This window comes from Coffea eugenioides, chromosome 2 (assembly GCF_003713205.1).
Source record: "Coffea eugenioides isolate CCC68of chromosome 2, Ceug_1.0, whole genome shotgun sequence".
NCBI lineage: Eukaryota > Viridiplantae > Streptophyta > Magnoliopsida > Gentianales > Rubiaceae > Coffea > Coffea eugenioides.
The window spans coordinates 34,059,027-34,076,296 of NC_040036.1; the positions used below are offsets into that span (position 1 = coordinate 34,059,027).

The window sequence follows — 17,270 nt, forward strand, 5'->3', positions numbered from 1 at the left end:
CGAGACTTTTTGGTAGTATTTAGTGTCTGATCATGACTTTTTTTTTTTTTGGTGTGTAAGCGGGAGGTTTCTGATAACGACGTAAGTCATAAATTCTTTCATGTTCTTTAGTATATGTGAGAATATTTCTTATTGAAATTCTTTTTTTTAAGGAAATATTCCATCAATAATAAGTAGACTAAATGATTGGTTTTGAACAATAGATGCCTTCCACATTCAATTAGAACAAGAAGCAATACCCTTTAAATTAAATGGTAATTCCAAAAGTGCATACTTCTATATAAAAAAAATGTATTCATAAAAATATATGGAAAGAGAATGAATATTGAATAGCTTTAAAAGCTTTTTTCTTAAGAAAATCTCTTTCTACTGGGAATTCAAAAGGTTTTTTTTTTTTTTGTATAGCAAACAAATAAATAAGTGATAAAAGTTTGAGATAATTTTGAAATGACTTTTTTCGTAATTGGCTTTGGGAAAGTTCAAACTGACAAGAACTAACCTTTAATAATTTGTTTGGCTAGGTGATTATTTGGAAAAGAAATTTGAGAATATATGTTATTTTTTTATCTTTCCAATCATCTTTTTGTCTTACGCACATTATATCACCAAAAAAAGAAGAGAAAATGTAACAATATAATCTAAAATATGTTTCCAAATTGTTGGATAACTTATCCTTTGGAAAATTTTTTGTTGCATTACAAACACATTTTTACAATTTTTTTTGCTATCTTTTTTATCTCACATGCATTAAATCACAAAAAATATTTCAATATTATTCTAACAAATTTTTTCAAAATAATCTTCCATCCAAACACACGCCGCATACCATTAATCTCTGAATCAAACGCTTGCTAATTTATTGCTTTTTTAATTAGGAACAATTAGAACCCCATAGAGCCCTGAATCATTTGATTAGCACATTCCCACCCTAATGAGTCCTCAATAAATAAATTAAGTATTGAGCACATTTTAAACTTCAGCAGGCTCATGTGGTTTAATGTAGTGCTAATAATCCTCAATTTTTTTCTAACAGGAGAAAGGCGCAAATTAAGAAGTGAGGAGGGGGAGGAAAGGGGGAATCTAAACTCGGACTTTTAATTCTTAAGAGTCGTAACTTTAGCCATTGGATTAAGCTTTCCTTGGCATAGCCCTCCTGTGGTTTCATATTGCTACAATAAAAGTTCGATCAGTCCAATAAAAGTACCACAGACAATTATTAACTAGAATAAAAGTGCACCAGTCACATAGTTTTAAGAGTTTACTCTCACACAAGAGAATGAAAAGTTGGAAAATGTATATTTTCCAATCTCAATCTGCTCTAAGAATTTTGTTCAGAAGTTAACCAAGTTCTTCTCTTTGAAGCTTTCGATAGTATCCTTGAGGCAAACGTCGAAAGGAATGAACTCAATCCCCAAACTCTTCGCTTTCTCATTTGATATTTCGTAGTTTGGCTCAACCATGGGAGTACTAGTAGAACACCTGCAACACGTCAAAACAATTAGAAACAAACTTTTAGAAATGAAAATGCTTATATTCAATTAAAGCTGTGTAACATTAGAAAGGGCGATTTTGCATTTTGATGGACTAGAATTCAAATAAGACGATGCTGATCTGTGACAGCAAAAGCATCAGGCTTTATTTTGGCCAGGAGAAGTATGATTCAGTGAATTTAGTGAACGGGAATACATAGGCCTACCAGCCTCAAAAGTCTAGACTCTTTCTTGATCCTCATCTTAAAATAGCCTAATAACACTTGCTAAAACAAATTGATTATCTTCAAGAGTAGTCTCTGTAATACTCCGTCTACATATAACTAGGATTGACTTAAACAAATTTGCTGTCTCCTGTTTAAGCTAATTTCCCACAGATTTTGCCCAGCCCAGTAACTTGGCCTAGCAGGTTGGAGTTTATCTAAAATCATGAGCATCAGACTATTTAGGTGATTTTTATAACACCATTAACAAACTACTGAACAATATTCCGGCGACTAGAATTATTTCCTATCCCAATTCTCACATGGTTGGACACTTGGACTATTGCAGTGAAGCTCTAGAAACGAATATGTAACTCTCGAGCTTGTACTTTTTAAGATCAATCAATGAAATAAACATGGTAAAGACCCAGGGAATTCGAGACTCACTCATCTGACAGTTGGAGAGTAGGATACAATTCATTCAGAGTCTTGATAAACTCAGTCCACAGTGCAAATCCCTCAACTACACAATATCTTCCACTGGCAGAAGGGACTTCAAAGGCTAGAATATGTGCATATGCAACATCTCTAACATCAACCCATCTCATGCGCGCGGTATAGAATGATGCAGCTCCTGCATTTAACACTTAAATCAATATCGTCTCATACGATAATTACTAGAATACTTACTTGTAAAGGTAGAACAGTCAATGAAAGATGAAAGTTGTCAAATTTAGAATTGCAGCCTGCTTTCCCAGGACGAGCGTAGTTTATATGAGGTGTCCTAAATTACCTTGATTAACTTATTCTTGAAAAAAGATGGTAGATATTTAATCATAATGAAAGATCGACGATATTTGTTATAGAATCACTATTTAATCTAAAACAAATTTCTCTACGTACCATTTACTAGGTTCAGGACCATTCCTGCAGTTACACTGGGATAAGGCTGCAAGATGGGACCAATGACCATTCCTGGTATGATTGCAACCATATCAATACCATGCTCCTTTGAGAATTCCCAAGCAGCATTCTCTGCCAAAATCTTTGATAGTGGATACCACAACTGACATGAGCAAAAAGATTTGTTAGCTTCATTTTAAAAACATAATTCTTTAAGTTGGAAAATGCAAAAGCTACGTTTCCAAAGAACTCAAGGAGATCATATTCAATCTTCCCACTTTTTTTTGTATTAGAAGTATACATGGCTTTAGATAAAGTTCTGCAAAAGACTAAGCTTAAGCATCTAGACCAAGTCTACTATCAACTTGGTTTGAGCATTTTTCGGTCAGTTCAGGCGCTATGGTATATTGGTGTGATAGTCGCCACAAGGTGCTTGGAATTTTGGCATGTTAGGGACGACATGGTTGCTGCAGAGTAATCGCCACACTCAGAGATTGTTTTTCCCAATTGGACATAGATATGGCGATTAATTTAGTGGTGTACAAGGCTTTAGGTGATGTATCCTGTCTCAAATTCATCATAATGTTGGCAATTTCTCATTAACAATTCGGCTTTAAGCATTTTGATTGATAGCAGTGTCCTATATCAAATTATTGAAAATTGTAAGACTTACATAAATTCTTTCATCTTACAAATTAACAACATGGTTGTTTTGTTCTCTCTCAACTTTGATTGCTACAAGCCTTTTAATTTTGTTGAAGCTGGCAAATGCTAAGCAGTAGAAAATTTCAGAATTTCTTTGTTGTTTCCTTTTCTATTTAGCAACCTATTCTTTTGGTATTTAAAACATCTTAGGATATTTTACACTTATGGTGTCCTAGATTTATTTTCTTAGTGGCGACGTATCCTGTGGCATCAGTTGGGTTTATTTTGTAAGGAATCAGAGTCAGGAAACACTTAACCGTAAAGCCTTTTGTCAAGTTCACATTAAAAAATGAATTTTTGTAAATACTTGCATTGCTCAAGCCTTTTCAGAAATAATATTATCTTCCATCAATAAATTGAATAAACACTAAACATTTCCTTTGACAAACAGAACAAGGAACCAACATTTTTTGAGACAGTTTATCAGGATATAAAAACAACTGATCATAGACGCACCTTGCGCTCCTCACAGTATGTTGGATCTGCAAACCAACTTTCGTCAACTACAACACCATCCTTCAGTTCCCGATTAGATGTCACTGCTCTCATAGAAGATGTTAAAACCACTCTTTTGATAGATGAAACTCTAGCACAAGATCGCAGCACATTCAGTGTTCCCTTTAGTGCAGGATCCAATTGCTCTATCTGAAGTTAATATAAATGAATTAGATCATTTGAATATCTAAGTAATCTCATAAAAATCCCTTAAGGATCTCAAGATTACGAATTCCAAGAGCTAAATCATTAATGTTTGTTGACATTTCAAAATCTCCAGATTTGTTCATGAGGTAAATATACCTGTGGATTGGTCACGCTCGCTGGATGAAGGAGTGGAGATGCAGTATGAAAAACACCTTCACATCCATCAACTATTACATCAAAGGATCCCTCTTCTAGTAAATTTGCCTGAAACAAGTGGAGTCTTTCCTTGGCTCCATCCAGTGCCATCAAGAATTCTGTCTTTTTTGGATCATCTGCAGCACAAAAAAAAAACTACTTAAGAAATGCCAACTTTTGTGTGATATTAACAAAAACCATTCATTCAAATCCTAAAGAATAAATACAAATGTGATCTATAGAAAATAACTCACTTTTCCTAACAAGAGTGAGATACGGAGGTCACCAATGACTTACTGAGGTCACGAACGGAAGCTTTGACAGTATAACCACGATGAAGCAACATCTTGATCAACCAAGAAGCTATGTATCCTGATGCTCCTGTCACGCACACCACCTTTCCCGCTCCACTCATTCTGTCTCTTTTTCCTTCATGTCAAATGTAAAGCAAGGAAGTCCAGATATGATCCATCTCAAAAGGCAAATGGACAAAGACTCCAAACAAGTTTGTTTGTGGATTGAATATGCTTTAGTCATTGAACCCACTAACAGATTAGCAACTACCTTAATAAAATTTAAACTATGTAACAACATATCAATTATCAATTTCTTGTATTTTTCTAAATGCAGAAGAAGAAATTTTTTTTTTTTTTTACGAAAATAGAGCAATGTGATCTATGATCTCAGCAAAGTCATCAAAACTTTGCCACATTTTTTTTTTTTATCGAAAAAGTTGTTTTAAATGGACAAAACTATTTTGTTTTTCACCTGTTTGTTTTTTAACATGCTTCCCTTGCATACACGAAGAGACCAAGAATGATTAAGTCATAAATGTGAGGCATTGTCCCAACTCATTTAGAACAGGTTGATCATTAGAAGAGAATTAAAGTCCTTTTAAACTACATGTTAGAGGCTCAAGCACCCATGCTTCACAAAATTCTTGGTTGGCCTGTTATATCCCTCCTCTTAGCACAAGAATGCCAATTTTTTGCAGCTCCTGTAGTTTAACTGCTCAGACCAACTACTCCACAATAGAAGCCAAGATGTTTCAATTAGAACAAAATCTCTTTTTGTTTCCCAGAAAGTACATTAAAACATTTTTATATCAATTTATCAAAATATAGGGATATATTGGATCTAGCTGGATATGTGAATCATGCATTTAATTAATATAAAAAAGAATATAAACAACAAAACAAAGTGCTAATTCCTGAAATTTCCTGATTCTCTACTTAAGTGTTTAGGGCTTTCTTATAACACTAAAGTGGTGGAGTGCATAAGGCATGGCGAGTGGTCTTGGCAGACAGGGAGGAGATGTACTGCTGTTGTGAAGGAGAGGATCGTGGCATATGGAAAGGGGCTTCTTCTGGGGAATCCTCAGTGAAATCAGCAATTAGAAAACTTTTTTCTTGTTGAGAAGACGGTAACTTGGTGTAAACTGGGGTGGGGTAGTGGTCATGTGCCAAAATTTTCTTTTGTACTGTGGTTAGTTCTACAAAAGAAAACTGAAGACAAAAGACATACTTATCAGATTGGGTGTGTCAAATATATCTCACAGTTTGTGTGCTATGTAATCAAAAGGATTAATCTCAGGAGCATCTCTTCTTTGAATGTGCGTACTCTCGATGTATTTGGGACAAGGTGCACCATATGTGCTTGCTATACAGAGGTAATCTTTTTTGGGAACAGAAAGTGCTATGGTGGTGTCATCATGGTATTTCTAGATCTTTTGCTGCCAGTCTTGGAAGACTTGTGTTAGTTGCAGCTATGTGGACTGTGTGGCAAGAAAGGACAAGAAGAATTTTTCAGAGATCTGCTATGACTACAGTACAGCTTCTGAATGCAGTAGCTAGAACAATTCAGATGATTGTTAGTTCATGGCCTAAAGTTCCGCAAACTCAGGAGAACTGGCAACCGGCACTGGAATGGGGACTGGATTTAGACAGTCTCCAAGTCTAGTGTTATTCCTGTTTTGATTTGATCTTGATAATTGGTAAAGACAGTTTGTATAATGGGATGGTACGCTAAGTGCTCTTGATGTATTAGGAGTACACTACTCCTGTGCAAAACTTATTGGAATATTATTGAAATGATCATTTTTGTGAATTCTGTTACAAATGATCCATTTTGACAATTAGTTCAAATAATTACGAAGGAATTATGTACATAACTTTTAAAACTATAGGAGTTATGTTAAAAATCGCCAAACCATGGGGGGTAAAGGGTATTTTACCCAAGAAAAAATGGTCAAAGAAAACGATACAAAAATCCTCTGTTCCATATAGGGCTTGCACGAACTGTAGAAATTAAAGAAAATAAAAAAAAATGCAAATTAAACTAATGATGAGTGACGTTATCCCTTCTTTGATTTAGTATCACAATAAAAGTGCTGCAGAAAAATAGAAAAGCAGAGCCAGCAAAACTCTGTTAAATGAACATGGAATCGAGAGATAAAGGAGAAAAGGAGAGCAGTCTTACAAGGGTTATTTGCTGAAGAAAGCAGGGCGAAAACGGCAGCGCCAAGCTGCGATGGCTCCTCCCCTTCCTCTGCTCCTAAGTTTCTGTAACCTTTAAAAGAGCTCAGAAGTGTTGACTTTTCTCCTGCTGGGTTATATTGCTAAAACATTTGAAGTATTTTTTGGGGATTTTCTTGGTTGAGAGAGAAGTAGATGATGACAAAAGTCGATGGAATGAAAAACAATGGAGGAGTTTTGTGTGTTGGCAGAATTAAGGCGCCGATGATAGGTGGATTAAAAAATTGTTTGGTGGATTAAGAGGAAGGAGACAATACTAAACCGTTGATTTATACACTGGTTTAAATTACTAAATTATACTAGTAGGCTAGGGTGTCGTTTTGAGCTCATCATGATGTAGTTTTGCTGATTGAATGTGATTAATAGGAGAATATAATAATATAAGGTTGAAATGGGCTATTCCATTTTTTTCTATTCGTATTTATTTATTCAGCTCATTATAATGATCTTTCTATTCTAGGTATGATTGCATTTTTTGTAGAAAATTTTTTTAGATTTTCATGAGGATTTTGTTCTCTCATTTTTTTTTAATCACCGTTCTACCTCATATTCTATAAATAAAAAAAAAAGTACTATAATAAAGTTTTTCCAAAAATTTCCTAAAAAAGGCAATCCAAACGGGATTATGAAGGATTTGAATAGTTTAAGATTCCCAAATGGATTTGAATAGTTTAAGATTCCCAGTCTCATTTTCAAATATAACGTTATTATTAGGCTTGCAGGACAGTATTACGTTGCTTGATGTCGATATTTCAACTACTTCTCACTACAATCTGTGCAAAAATGGAAATATAAAATACAAAATAACGACAAGAAATCTGTGATGTCAATCATATAGCCGGCTGAGTATTATATTGTTATAACAAGTATATTTATCTCTAATAAAGACATGTCTACAATTAATCTAACTCAATTGTCAATTACTCATGAAAGTTCTCTCCCTTCTTTAAATTGGTTGGCCTGCCTTAAATATTCTTTCTTTTTCATCTGTTGGATTTGTCCTATTTGTCCCTTGACACAGGAATCTTTTCTTTCTTTCGAAGTAGAGGACAAGTTCAAATAGTCAAGAAATAGAAGGACTTCCGCATTAAACAATTAGTCTTTAGAATCTTGTCTTTCCAAGAAAAATTTAGGTTAAAAGCGTGGAAATTCTCCACCCGTTATAATTGTTATTACAAGAATGCGCCATTCTCAATTTGACAACAGAGGACTCAAAAGGTACCATAACAGCTTTTTGTAAGGGAACAAAGAAGTAAATAGAATAAATATAGAGTTTGTTATAATTTTCTGATATGCAACTGACATACTAAACTATCAATTTTAGCAGTAAACCTCAGATCATGAATATGTTGCATATTACTTAAATCAGGTGAATCTAATCAATCATGATATATAGATATCTTAGATAAAATGGCACTCATAAAAATATTTTGATAAATTGATGTAGATTAGGGTACCAAGGTTTAAATGCTAGAACATACATTTTAAGAGACAAGTGCAAATTGAAAATAGTCTAAGGTGCATATTGCAATAAACCTAAAAAAATTTTAATTACTGAATTAATTTCCAAGAAAAATGCACCAAACCTCCCTTACAGTTCATAGATTGACTTTTTCAGTAACTTAGTTTTAAATGATACGTTTACGTTCCTCACAAAAAGTGAAGCGCACTAATTTGGTCCAAACTTCTTATTCCATCCACTTTTCAGCTCGATACTTTAATGCGATGTACATGTGAGGAACTTTTGTTGGGGATTCTCACTTGAGTTCTAAGAATTTGGACCTCAAGATGGCTTTCATGGAAGACCAGGATAATAACTAATAAATCTATTATCAGTAAAACCATATCCAAGACGAGAGCCTAAGAATCTGGATAGGGTGTAAGTGAGGCAAGAATTGGGATCAAATGGGGAATGGTAGTGACGGCTCAATCATCCTAATGTATGCACAAAAAGTGAAAAGTCCCTCCAAATGCTATAATCATCCCTATTTTAAATAACCATATCTTTTCCATCACCCCTATGAGGTAGCACTACTAGAGGAAGTAGTGTGCATACACCATCTCACTTCCCAGTGTTAGTACCTGTAGTGGGACCCATACACGTGTCAGTTCGGACATGAGGACCTGGCAGGTCGGGCAGATCAGCTCGGATACAGTTCATGACAGTTCATGCAAGGCCGCCGCCTCCCATGAGGATGGGCCTGATAGGCCACGGCTCCCGAACTTGTCGGAGCCAACAGACGGAGCCCTAGAAGGACTCCCTCCCAACTAGGACTCGTAGTCCCATAAGGAAACTACTACCCAGACTCTATAAATGCAACACAATGGGGCAAGACAAGGTACGCCATCTACAGCTCTCTATACCGTTACTCTGTTCTGAAAACCCTTATTGACTTGATCGTCGGAGTGGCGCCGGGGGACCAAGCCCCGCCGTTCACCTCTCCCTGCAGGGCAGTTCATACGCCTCCACCCTACGTCAGCTCGTTCCTACCCAGCTCATACAGCTTGCGCAGCACAGTTCGGATCTCGCTTTGGCAGTTGCATCAGTACCCTTTTTTGCTAGCTACCTTATCTGTTTTTGCATTCCATGTTCCTATTGAGCTCTCTCCCTGATCACATTCTAAGGCCCTCTGATCCAGGGCAATAGACAACTAGGCCTAAGCCACAGTGCTCGGGTGAGGGCGATTCCTTCTTTGAGTCGCCTATCCATAGACCCATATCTCTCCCTATGGTGAGTAAACTCATTCTACATGGACCTCCAAATAACTATGGATCCTGCTTCCAATTTATACAAAAATCAAGGTTGGGTTATGTAAAAACAAAAAAATCCACAGATTGAACTGATCTGGATAATTCAGCCAAATGAATTGAGCTGCTAAGACGACTACACTTAATCAGGCCGAACTAACTTATGTGCTTCACCGAGATTGGATCTGACAAGCTAGCACTATAATCATCGAGATTCCATGAGGTAGAATTTTACCACCAGGTGATCTTTTAGGATGAGATGAATTATATTTGTTCAAACTAACAAAGGGGAGGTTGGATAAACTGAACTTTTGTCAGCTCTTGAATATGACTTGCATATAAAGGGGCTATTAAAGGACTAGGGTCTGATCCCCGGGGTCACTCTGACAATTGAGTCAGTTTTCGAGTTATTGATGTTTTTAGGAAAGGAGAAGTAAAGAGTTGAGTATCAGATGCCCTACCTTTGATGGTCTGTACCTATATTTATAGGAATGAACAAATCATAAATGGATCCTTTAGTGATTATCCTATGAGTTTCTGATACAGATGAAAATCTAATAATTATTTCATGGATTCCTGATAGGGATAATCCTTTAGTGATTGTATCATGAGTTAGGATGATTATTTAGTAATGTTATCAAGTTATTGGGGATAATTCTGATAGTTTATTCACTTATCAATTAATAACAATATAAGTCCTATATATAGATTTGGACATAACTATAGTTCGACTATATCCAACCAACGTAGTTCGGTCATGACAATTTAGCCATAATAGTTCGGCCATGACAGTTTAGCCATGATAGCTCAGCCATGATATATGTCAGGTATTAATTTTTTCAACCTCTACGATACCCCCAAATCGAATATTTTTCAATTCGAGATATATCCGATCTGTTACCTATGCATATATTTCTCCTGGGTCATTCTATCTTGTGTAGATAATTTTAACCAAGAGCTCATTAAAGCTATTAATTGACAACCTTGTATAGGTAGATCATTGCAAATGATCTAAAAATTTTTAAGTTGAGAAATTTGGTTAGATCTCTTGAGTTATTATAATAACTTAGTTTAGATCGTCTAAATTGTTATGTCAAGTTGACTTATCAAAACTTTAGACAACCCATTTTGTTGTGGTGGTGTTAGCTCATATGTTAAGTTTGGCAATGTAGAAGAGATCTTCTCATAGATCAGCTTGTCACCTTATGATGAGCTCTATAGTTCATCATCTTCAGCAATTTTCATCTTTTGATAAGTTCTACATCTCAACATCATTTGATATGTTTGGCTCATAGCTTAGCTTTTCATCTTATGATGAGCTGCAAAGCTCATCATCTTGAAATAAGCTATGGAGTTTGAAGAAGCACTGAACTTCCCCGGACCAAGCTGACCTGATGAGCTCGGCGTGCTGATGAGGAGAGCGTGTCTCTGGCCTGCAAAGCGAACAAGAGAGTGAACTAGTGGGGGAGCCCCGAGGTCGTCCCCGAGGGCACTTCGACGGTCAAGTTAGTTTCTGGTGAGTGAGATTCACAGGAGTTAAACGGACGGGAGTTATTGCCGAATAGTGAGTGTACCTTGCGCAGTCGGTGTGCGTTGTTATTTATACCTGCTTAGGAGTCCGACCTCCGTACGTTTCGGGACCTGCCCAGAATAGCCTCAATCCCGCACTGAGGGGGACCAATCCCGACCTATGCGGGATTGTTCTCTGGAGCCCCTTGGAGCCCTAGCGGCGGAGGGCCGCGGGACGGTTCCCATGGGCCCGGGGTCTAAGCCCAGCTCAGGCCTCCCTGGGCTGCCACGTGTATAGGCCCAGGACGGGGCCTCTGCAGAGTTCAGCATCATTTGATGAACTTTACAGTTTGGCATCATTTGATGAGTTCAACTCATAGTTCAGTTTGTCATGTTGCGATGAGTTTTTCTGATAAATCAACTTGTCACCTTGTGATGAATTCTTTAACTCGTTATCTTTTGGTGAACTTTATAGTTTGTCATCTTTTGATGAGTTCAATAGTTCGACATCTTTTGATGGCCTTTGCAGTTTTGCATCTTTTAATGCCCTTTACTCGCAGCTCAATTCATCATCTTGCTATGAGTTTGGTAGTTCGGCATCATTTGTTTACCTTTACAATTCGGCATATTTTGATGAGTTTGGTTCGTAGTTCAGCTCGTCATATTGTGATGAGTTTTTCTCATAGACCAGCTCGTCACTTTGTGATGATCTCTTTAGTTCGTCATTTTTTGGTAAAACTTTGTAGTTCGTCATCTTCTGATAAACTCAACAGTTCAACATCTTTTGATGACCTCTGCAATTTGGCATCTTTTGATGCCCTCTGCTTGTAGTTTAACTCATCATCTTGTGATAAATTTGGTTGTTCGGGATCTTTTAATGCCCTTTGCTCGCAGCTCAGCTCGTCATCTTATGATGAGCTCTTCAAGGCCCAAATTTTGCTCTTCAATTTGGTAACTTTCATCTAAGTAAGATTGGCTCTTTATTCTTTTCCCTAGTTATTATGCAACTAGAGTTTGCTTTCGAGGACCTTAACTCATCAGTTTTCACTGAGATAGACATACACATCTTTTCTTATTTAGTCATCTTGTAACCAGCTTTTGCTTTTTTTGATATCTTAATTCATCAAATTTTGCCACGATGCGATCAAATCGAATTCTCTTCTCTAGTCATTGTGTGACCAGGATTTGTTCTTTGAGGACCTTAACTCTTTAGTTTTCGTCAATGTGGGGTCTTCTTATTTTTTAGCTTCTCATTGTGTGATGAGCTGTTCGCCTCATCATCTAGTGATGAGGTCTTTAGTGAGGCCTTCTTGCTTTCTTCTCATTACTTTATGAGAATATTTTTTCATTTGATTTTACTGAATGTGGTGAAATGGTCATAAGTTTGGAGGGCATGCTCGTAGGATCTTTTTGTATCGTTTTTCATAGGAGAAGCACAACTGTCGATTCCCACAGATAGCGTCAATTGTAAAAACAGAAAAATCCACGGGTCGAACTGATATGGATAGTTCAACTAATAAGCTGAGCTATGGAGATGACTACGCTTGACCGAGCTAAACTGACCTAGGTGCCTAACTAAGCCAACCGGGGTAATGTGCATCTGACAAGTTAACATTATAATCATCGAGATTCCATGAGACAGAATATTACCATTAGCTGACCTGTTGGGACGAGATGAACTATATTTGTTCAAACTAACATAGGGGAGGTTAGATGACTTGACCTTCTGTCAACTCTTGAATATGACCTACATACAAAGAAGATGTCAGAGGATCGGGGTCTAATCCCCAAGGTTACTGTAATGATCAAGTCAATTTCTAAGTTACTGATATTTTTAGGAAAAGAGAAGTAGAGAGTTGAGTAAGTATTAGATATCCTACCTTTGATGGTCTATACCTGCATTTATAGGAATGCACGGATTATGAATGAATCCTTTGGTGATTAACCCTTGAATTCCTAATAAAATGACCATCAAATGATTATCTCATGAGTTCTTGATAGGGATAATCCTTTAGTGATTATCTTATGAGTTAGGATGATCATTTAGTAATGTTATCAAGTTATTGAAGATAATTCTAATAGTTTATTCACTTATCCATTAATAACAGTATGAGTCTTATCTATAGACTTGGACATAACTATAGTTCGGCCATGTCCAATCATTGTAGTTCGGTCATAATGATTCAGTCATGATAGCTTGATCATGATAGTTCGGCCATGACAGCTCGGCCATGATATATGTCATATGTCAGGTATTAATTTTTTCAACCTCTACAGATTACAAGGCTTCTAATTCCAATTCTAGTATCAAATAGAGTGCCTAAAAGAGCTCCCAAACTATCCAGTATCAAAAACTTTCAAGGAGCAAAAAGATCAAATAAGTAATTTCAAGTTACCCATATGAGGATATTCATTTTAATCAATTCTAAAACATCTTGTAAGTGATCTCATCCCTTTGTCAAATAAAAAGGACCGAAAAAAGAACGAGCAAATACTTTTAATGGTCTGGGTTGTTTCTCTAAAATCCTTCACTCACTCAATTTGACAATTCTTTTCCTCTCCTCTTTAATCTGATGAAGAGGTTGAAATAATTATAAGATGTTTTAGGATTGACAAGATATATCAGGTCATTTGGATGTTAAATTATTTGACCTTTTTGCCCCTTTAAAGTCCATGTGTTGGTTCGGCGATGCTTTCTAGTGAAAATGTGGTCTCAACTAGAGTTTGCAGCCAAATTGGTGTTTTCACTTTTGGGAGAAACTCAAATGCATCATATGAAAAGCCAGGGCCCATAAAAGTTCAAACGGCAAAATGTAAGGACATTCCTTGCAAATCTCCTAGAATATTCTTTAGCTTTTGTTTCGCAATCATCTTCCATGATTAGTGGGTAAAGCATCCATCTATTCTCCCGCCAATTGTCACGATTTAAGATATTTCTGCTATAGTCCAGACAAAATGTGTACTCCCTCCGTCCCACTTTGATAGTCCTGTTTTTCTTTTTCGTCTGTCTCAAATTATAGTCCACTTTCCAATTTAAAAATGTAGTTGTATTTTAATTTTCCTAAAATACCCTTATTCAATGTAAGTTGTTGTTACTATAAACCTACCCCATTTAATGAGAGTTGATTCTTTTTTTACCATCAATTCAAGTTCCCATAAAGTTGTACTCTATTTAATGTGAGGGTATTTTAGGAAAATAGCAATCTAAATTTATTTTTCCAACAAAATTAACTATTTTTTCTTAAACTGTGTGATAAAAGAAACATGACTATCAAAGTGGGACGGAGGAAGTATTAAACAAAGTTGTATCTCATGCGCAAAAAGGTGTGCCAACTTTACTTTTGCAATAAACTGCCAACTTTTAGCTCTGTATTTGGAGTAGGGTAATATTTTGTTTGCAATAATAATTTCAGATCTGATTACTCAATAGGTCTTGATGTGCAGTTCTAGATTCGGTTGCGATCGGATATATCTAGTTAGCTCAGTTAATTCAACATAATAAAATTTTAATCATTTTAATATTTTATTTTTACACAAATCATATATATATATATATATATATATATATAATAAAGTCGTATTCTCATTCTTATCCCTTCATGTTTTCTCTTTTCTACGTGGTTTAACGAGACGGCAAGTAGTTTCCTAATAGGATTCTTAATAAATCATATATATATATATATATATATATATATATATATATATAATAAAGTTTTATTCTCATTCTTATCCTTTTAGTTTATCTCTTTCCTACGTGGCTTATCGACATAGCAAGTAGGTGCAACGCGCTCTATGAGTTAACCCCCTAATAACCTACGCTATGCTATCTCTCTTTTTTCTCTTGACTTTACAATTCTAGATAATCCTTTCATAATTATCTCTTCCATTCTCTCACCTTTTTTTCCCTTTAACCTTAATCGTCAAGCCTAAATTTTCAGGGGATTAGTATAAATAATTTTGAATTATGTTTTTAACTCTCTCTCATCTTCAACTCAAAAGTTTGAAATATCAATTCAAATATTAGATTATCTTTATCAGATTATCGCTATCGAAGATACTCTACATTTTTACTCATGTATATGGTTATCGATCTATTACTTATCACTTTATCAAACAGTGTAGATGTTTACACTTTTCCACAATGTTTTTGGAAATATTTTTTTTTTCAATGCAAGGACCGGATTTGGAACTTCGTTTTTATTCCCTTCAATGCAAGGACCGCATTTGGACTTTGTTTATACTAGCTGTATGTGGTATGTAATTTCCTACACCTTTTTCATAGTTAGGTAATTGAATTTGAATTTTCTAACTCTTCAAAAGTTACAGTTTGGTTTTTATTTCTGGCAAGGTTTTTGTAATTAATTTGTTATTTCAATTTATGGATTCACTCTTCAATTTAAATAGAACACATATTGCTTTTTTGGTTAGTGATTTAGAAGTGGCCTTTTAAACTATGTGTTTTCACACGATTTTTTAATTGCCTTTGACAATTTATTAATTGTCTTCAACAACGTATTAAATTTTTTTTATTTTCTGGGTTTCTGGGGTTAAAAAAATTTTGTGCAATTTTCAATGTTTTTTTTTAGACTTTGATAGAAAGATTCTAAAGAACAAGAAGGTGTCATTGATTACATAAATGGCAAGGCATCAAGTTCATTGTTATACAGCAGTTCACGTCATGCAATATACATCAGACTATTTAGATTTTTTATGTTTTTGACTTAATAGCAAAATACATCTTATGTTTTCGTTTTGGTTTCTATTAGCCATGAACAGATTTAGAAGGTTGCTATGTTCCTGTGACTTGATTGATTCTGAATTATTATCTTTTATTAATATTTCACTCGGCTTCTTTTCTTTTCACATTAACCTTCAAGCCATTTATATTAAGTACCAAAATTGATGTTTTGCTAACGGGTTGGCCATTCTTTTGTTTACAGAAGATCAGCCAAGATTTGATCTTCCCTATTTTCAAGTTTTTGCATTTCGAATTATTAATCGCTGAATTAGATGTTTAAATATACATTATAGGACTATTTTTTAATAACAATGTATTTAAGAAAGGTTATAATAGATTATACAATAAGTTTGTATTTTATGAAAATATTTTTATGAACTACACTAAATAATTTATTATTTTTAGACAATTCCCATTCAACGAATGGGTACAAAACTAGTTTTATTAATAAAATAGTTTCAATACAATGAGAATAACACCAACAGTCATTCGATCAATAGGACATCTTTGTTTTCGGGAGTGAAAACATGTGAACTAGTAAAATCATAATAATTATATAAAACTAATTTATTTATCTATTCTTATTAATCGGATCATTGGTCAAACAGGTCGAAATGTGTAAATCGAACCTGTTTAGTATCTATACAATGTATAATGTCTGAGTAACGGCAGTTGATATAAATATTTTTTTTATCATATTTTCGATTTTCAATTTTACCCTTGTAAAATTTAATTTTTATCCCAATCAGCTAATTACATTTTGCCAATATAACTACTCATAACTATCCTTAATATTGTAACTACCAAATTACTATAATCATATGAACAAAAGTTTTTTCATGAAAAATTTATATAAATTTTTTGTATTTATGCATGTAACAAACAAAATTGATTTATTTTAATTATTCCCTAATTGCACACAGATTGGGTGTGCTCTTAACAATGGTGTATACTTCTGATTCAACCAGGTAAAGAAATCTAAAAGGAATTTTATAGCCCGAAATATGGACCTGGGTACCCAACTATTCGCATCTTTAACAAGGGAAATGATGCTAACCAACGAGGTGGAATGTAGGGTTCAAATTTTACCTCCCATCACCAATGTTTTGAAACTGAAACCATTGATTGAATCAGCGAGGTGTTCGGATCGAGATTCAATCAATCAAATTAGTTTAACCCTGGTTCAATGAATTTGCTTTAAAATAATTTATATAAATATATATACACAAAATAAGACATGCAATGGACTAATTTAAAACTTTATATGATAAAAAATTTAATATTTTCAAAGAACTTGGATTTTCATATATACAAATTTTTAAATTATAAGTTGAAACAAATAAATTTTATTTCAATCTCAATTGTATCTACCAAAAAAATTTTTTAAATCCAACCCAAAAATACCACAACATTCTAAAATTATACAAATTCATGTTTATGAGAATTAAACATTGTGACTTTAAATTTTAAATCATGTTTTTGGGATTTAGAGATTGCAACATTTTTTTTGAAAAAAAAGAAACTTAGAGTTCGAAGGAAGTCAGAAAACTAGAAAATAGATATGCAAACTTGATAAGAGGCAAAAATGAGAAAAAAGTGAATG

General features: G+C 34.7%; 1 protein-coding gene across 2 annotated transcripts; it reads right to left on the reverse strand.

The window, feature by feature from the left end:
• Positions 1-1,101: 1,101 nt before the first annotated feature.
• Positions 1,102-6,831, reverse strand: LOC113760441 (cinnamoyl-CoA reductase 1-like). Of its 2 annotated transcripts, XM_027303014.1 has the most exons (7): positions 6,617-6,831; positions 4,436-4,567; positions 4,100-4,275; positions 3,758-3,946; positions 2,597-2,759; positions 2,141-2,327; positions 1,102-1,479 (listed from the first exon to the last, which is right to left on the reverse strand). In XM_027303014.1, the coding sequence occupies exons 2-7, from the start codon at positions 4,551-4,553 to the stop codon at positions 1,332-1,334; spliced, it is 981 nt and encodes a 326-aa protein (XP_027158815.1). In that variant the 5' UTR covers positions 4,554-4,567; positions 6,617-6,831; the 3' UTR covers positions 1,102-1,331. The 2 variants fall into 2 exon arrangements, with proteins under 2 accessions (XP_027158815.1, XP_027158816.1); XM_027303015.1 differs by lacking the exons at positions 4,436-4,567; positions 6,617-6,831 and adding an exon at positions 4,393-4,434.
• Positions 6,832-17,270: the final 10,439 nt, after the last annotated feature.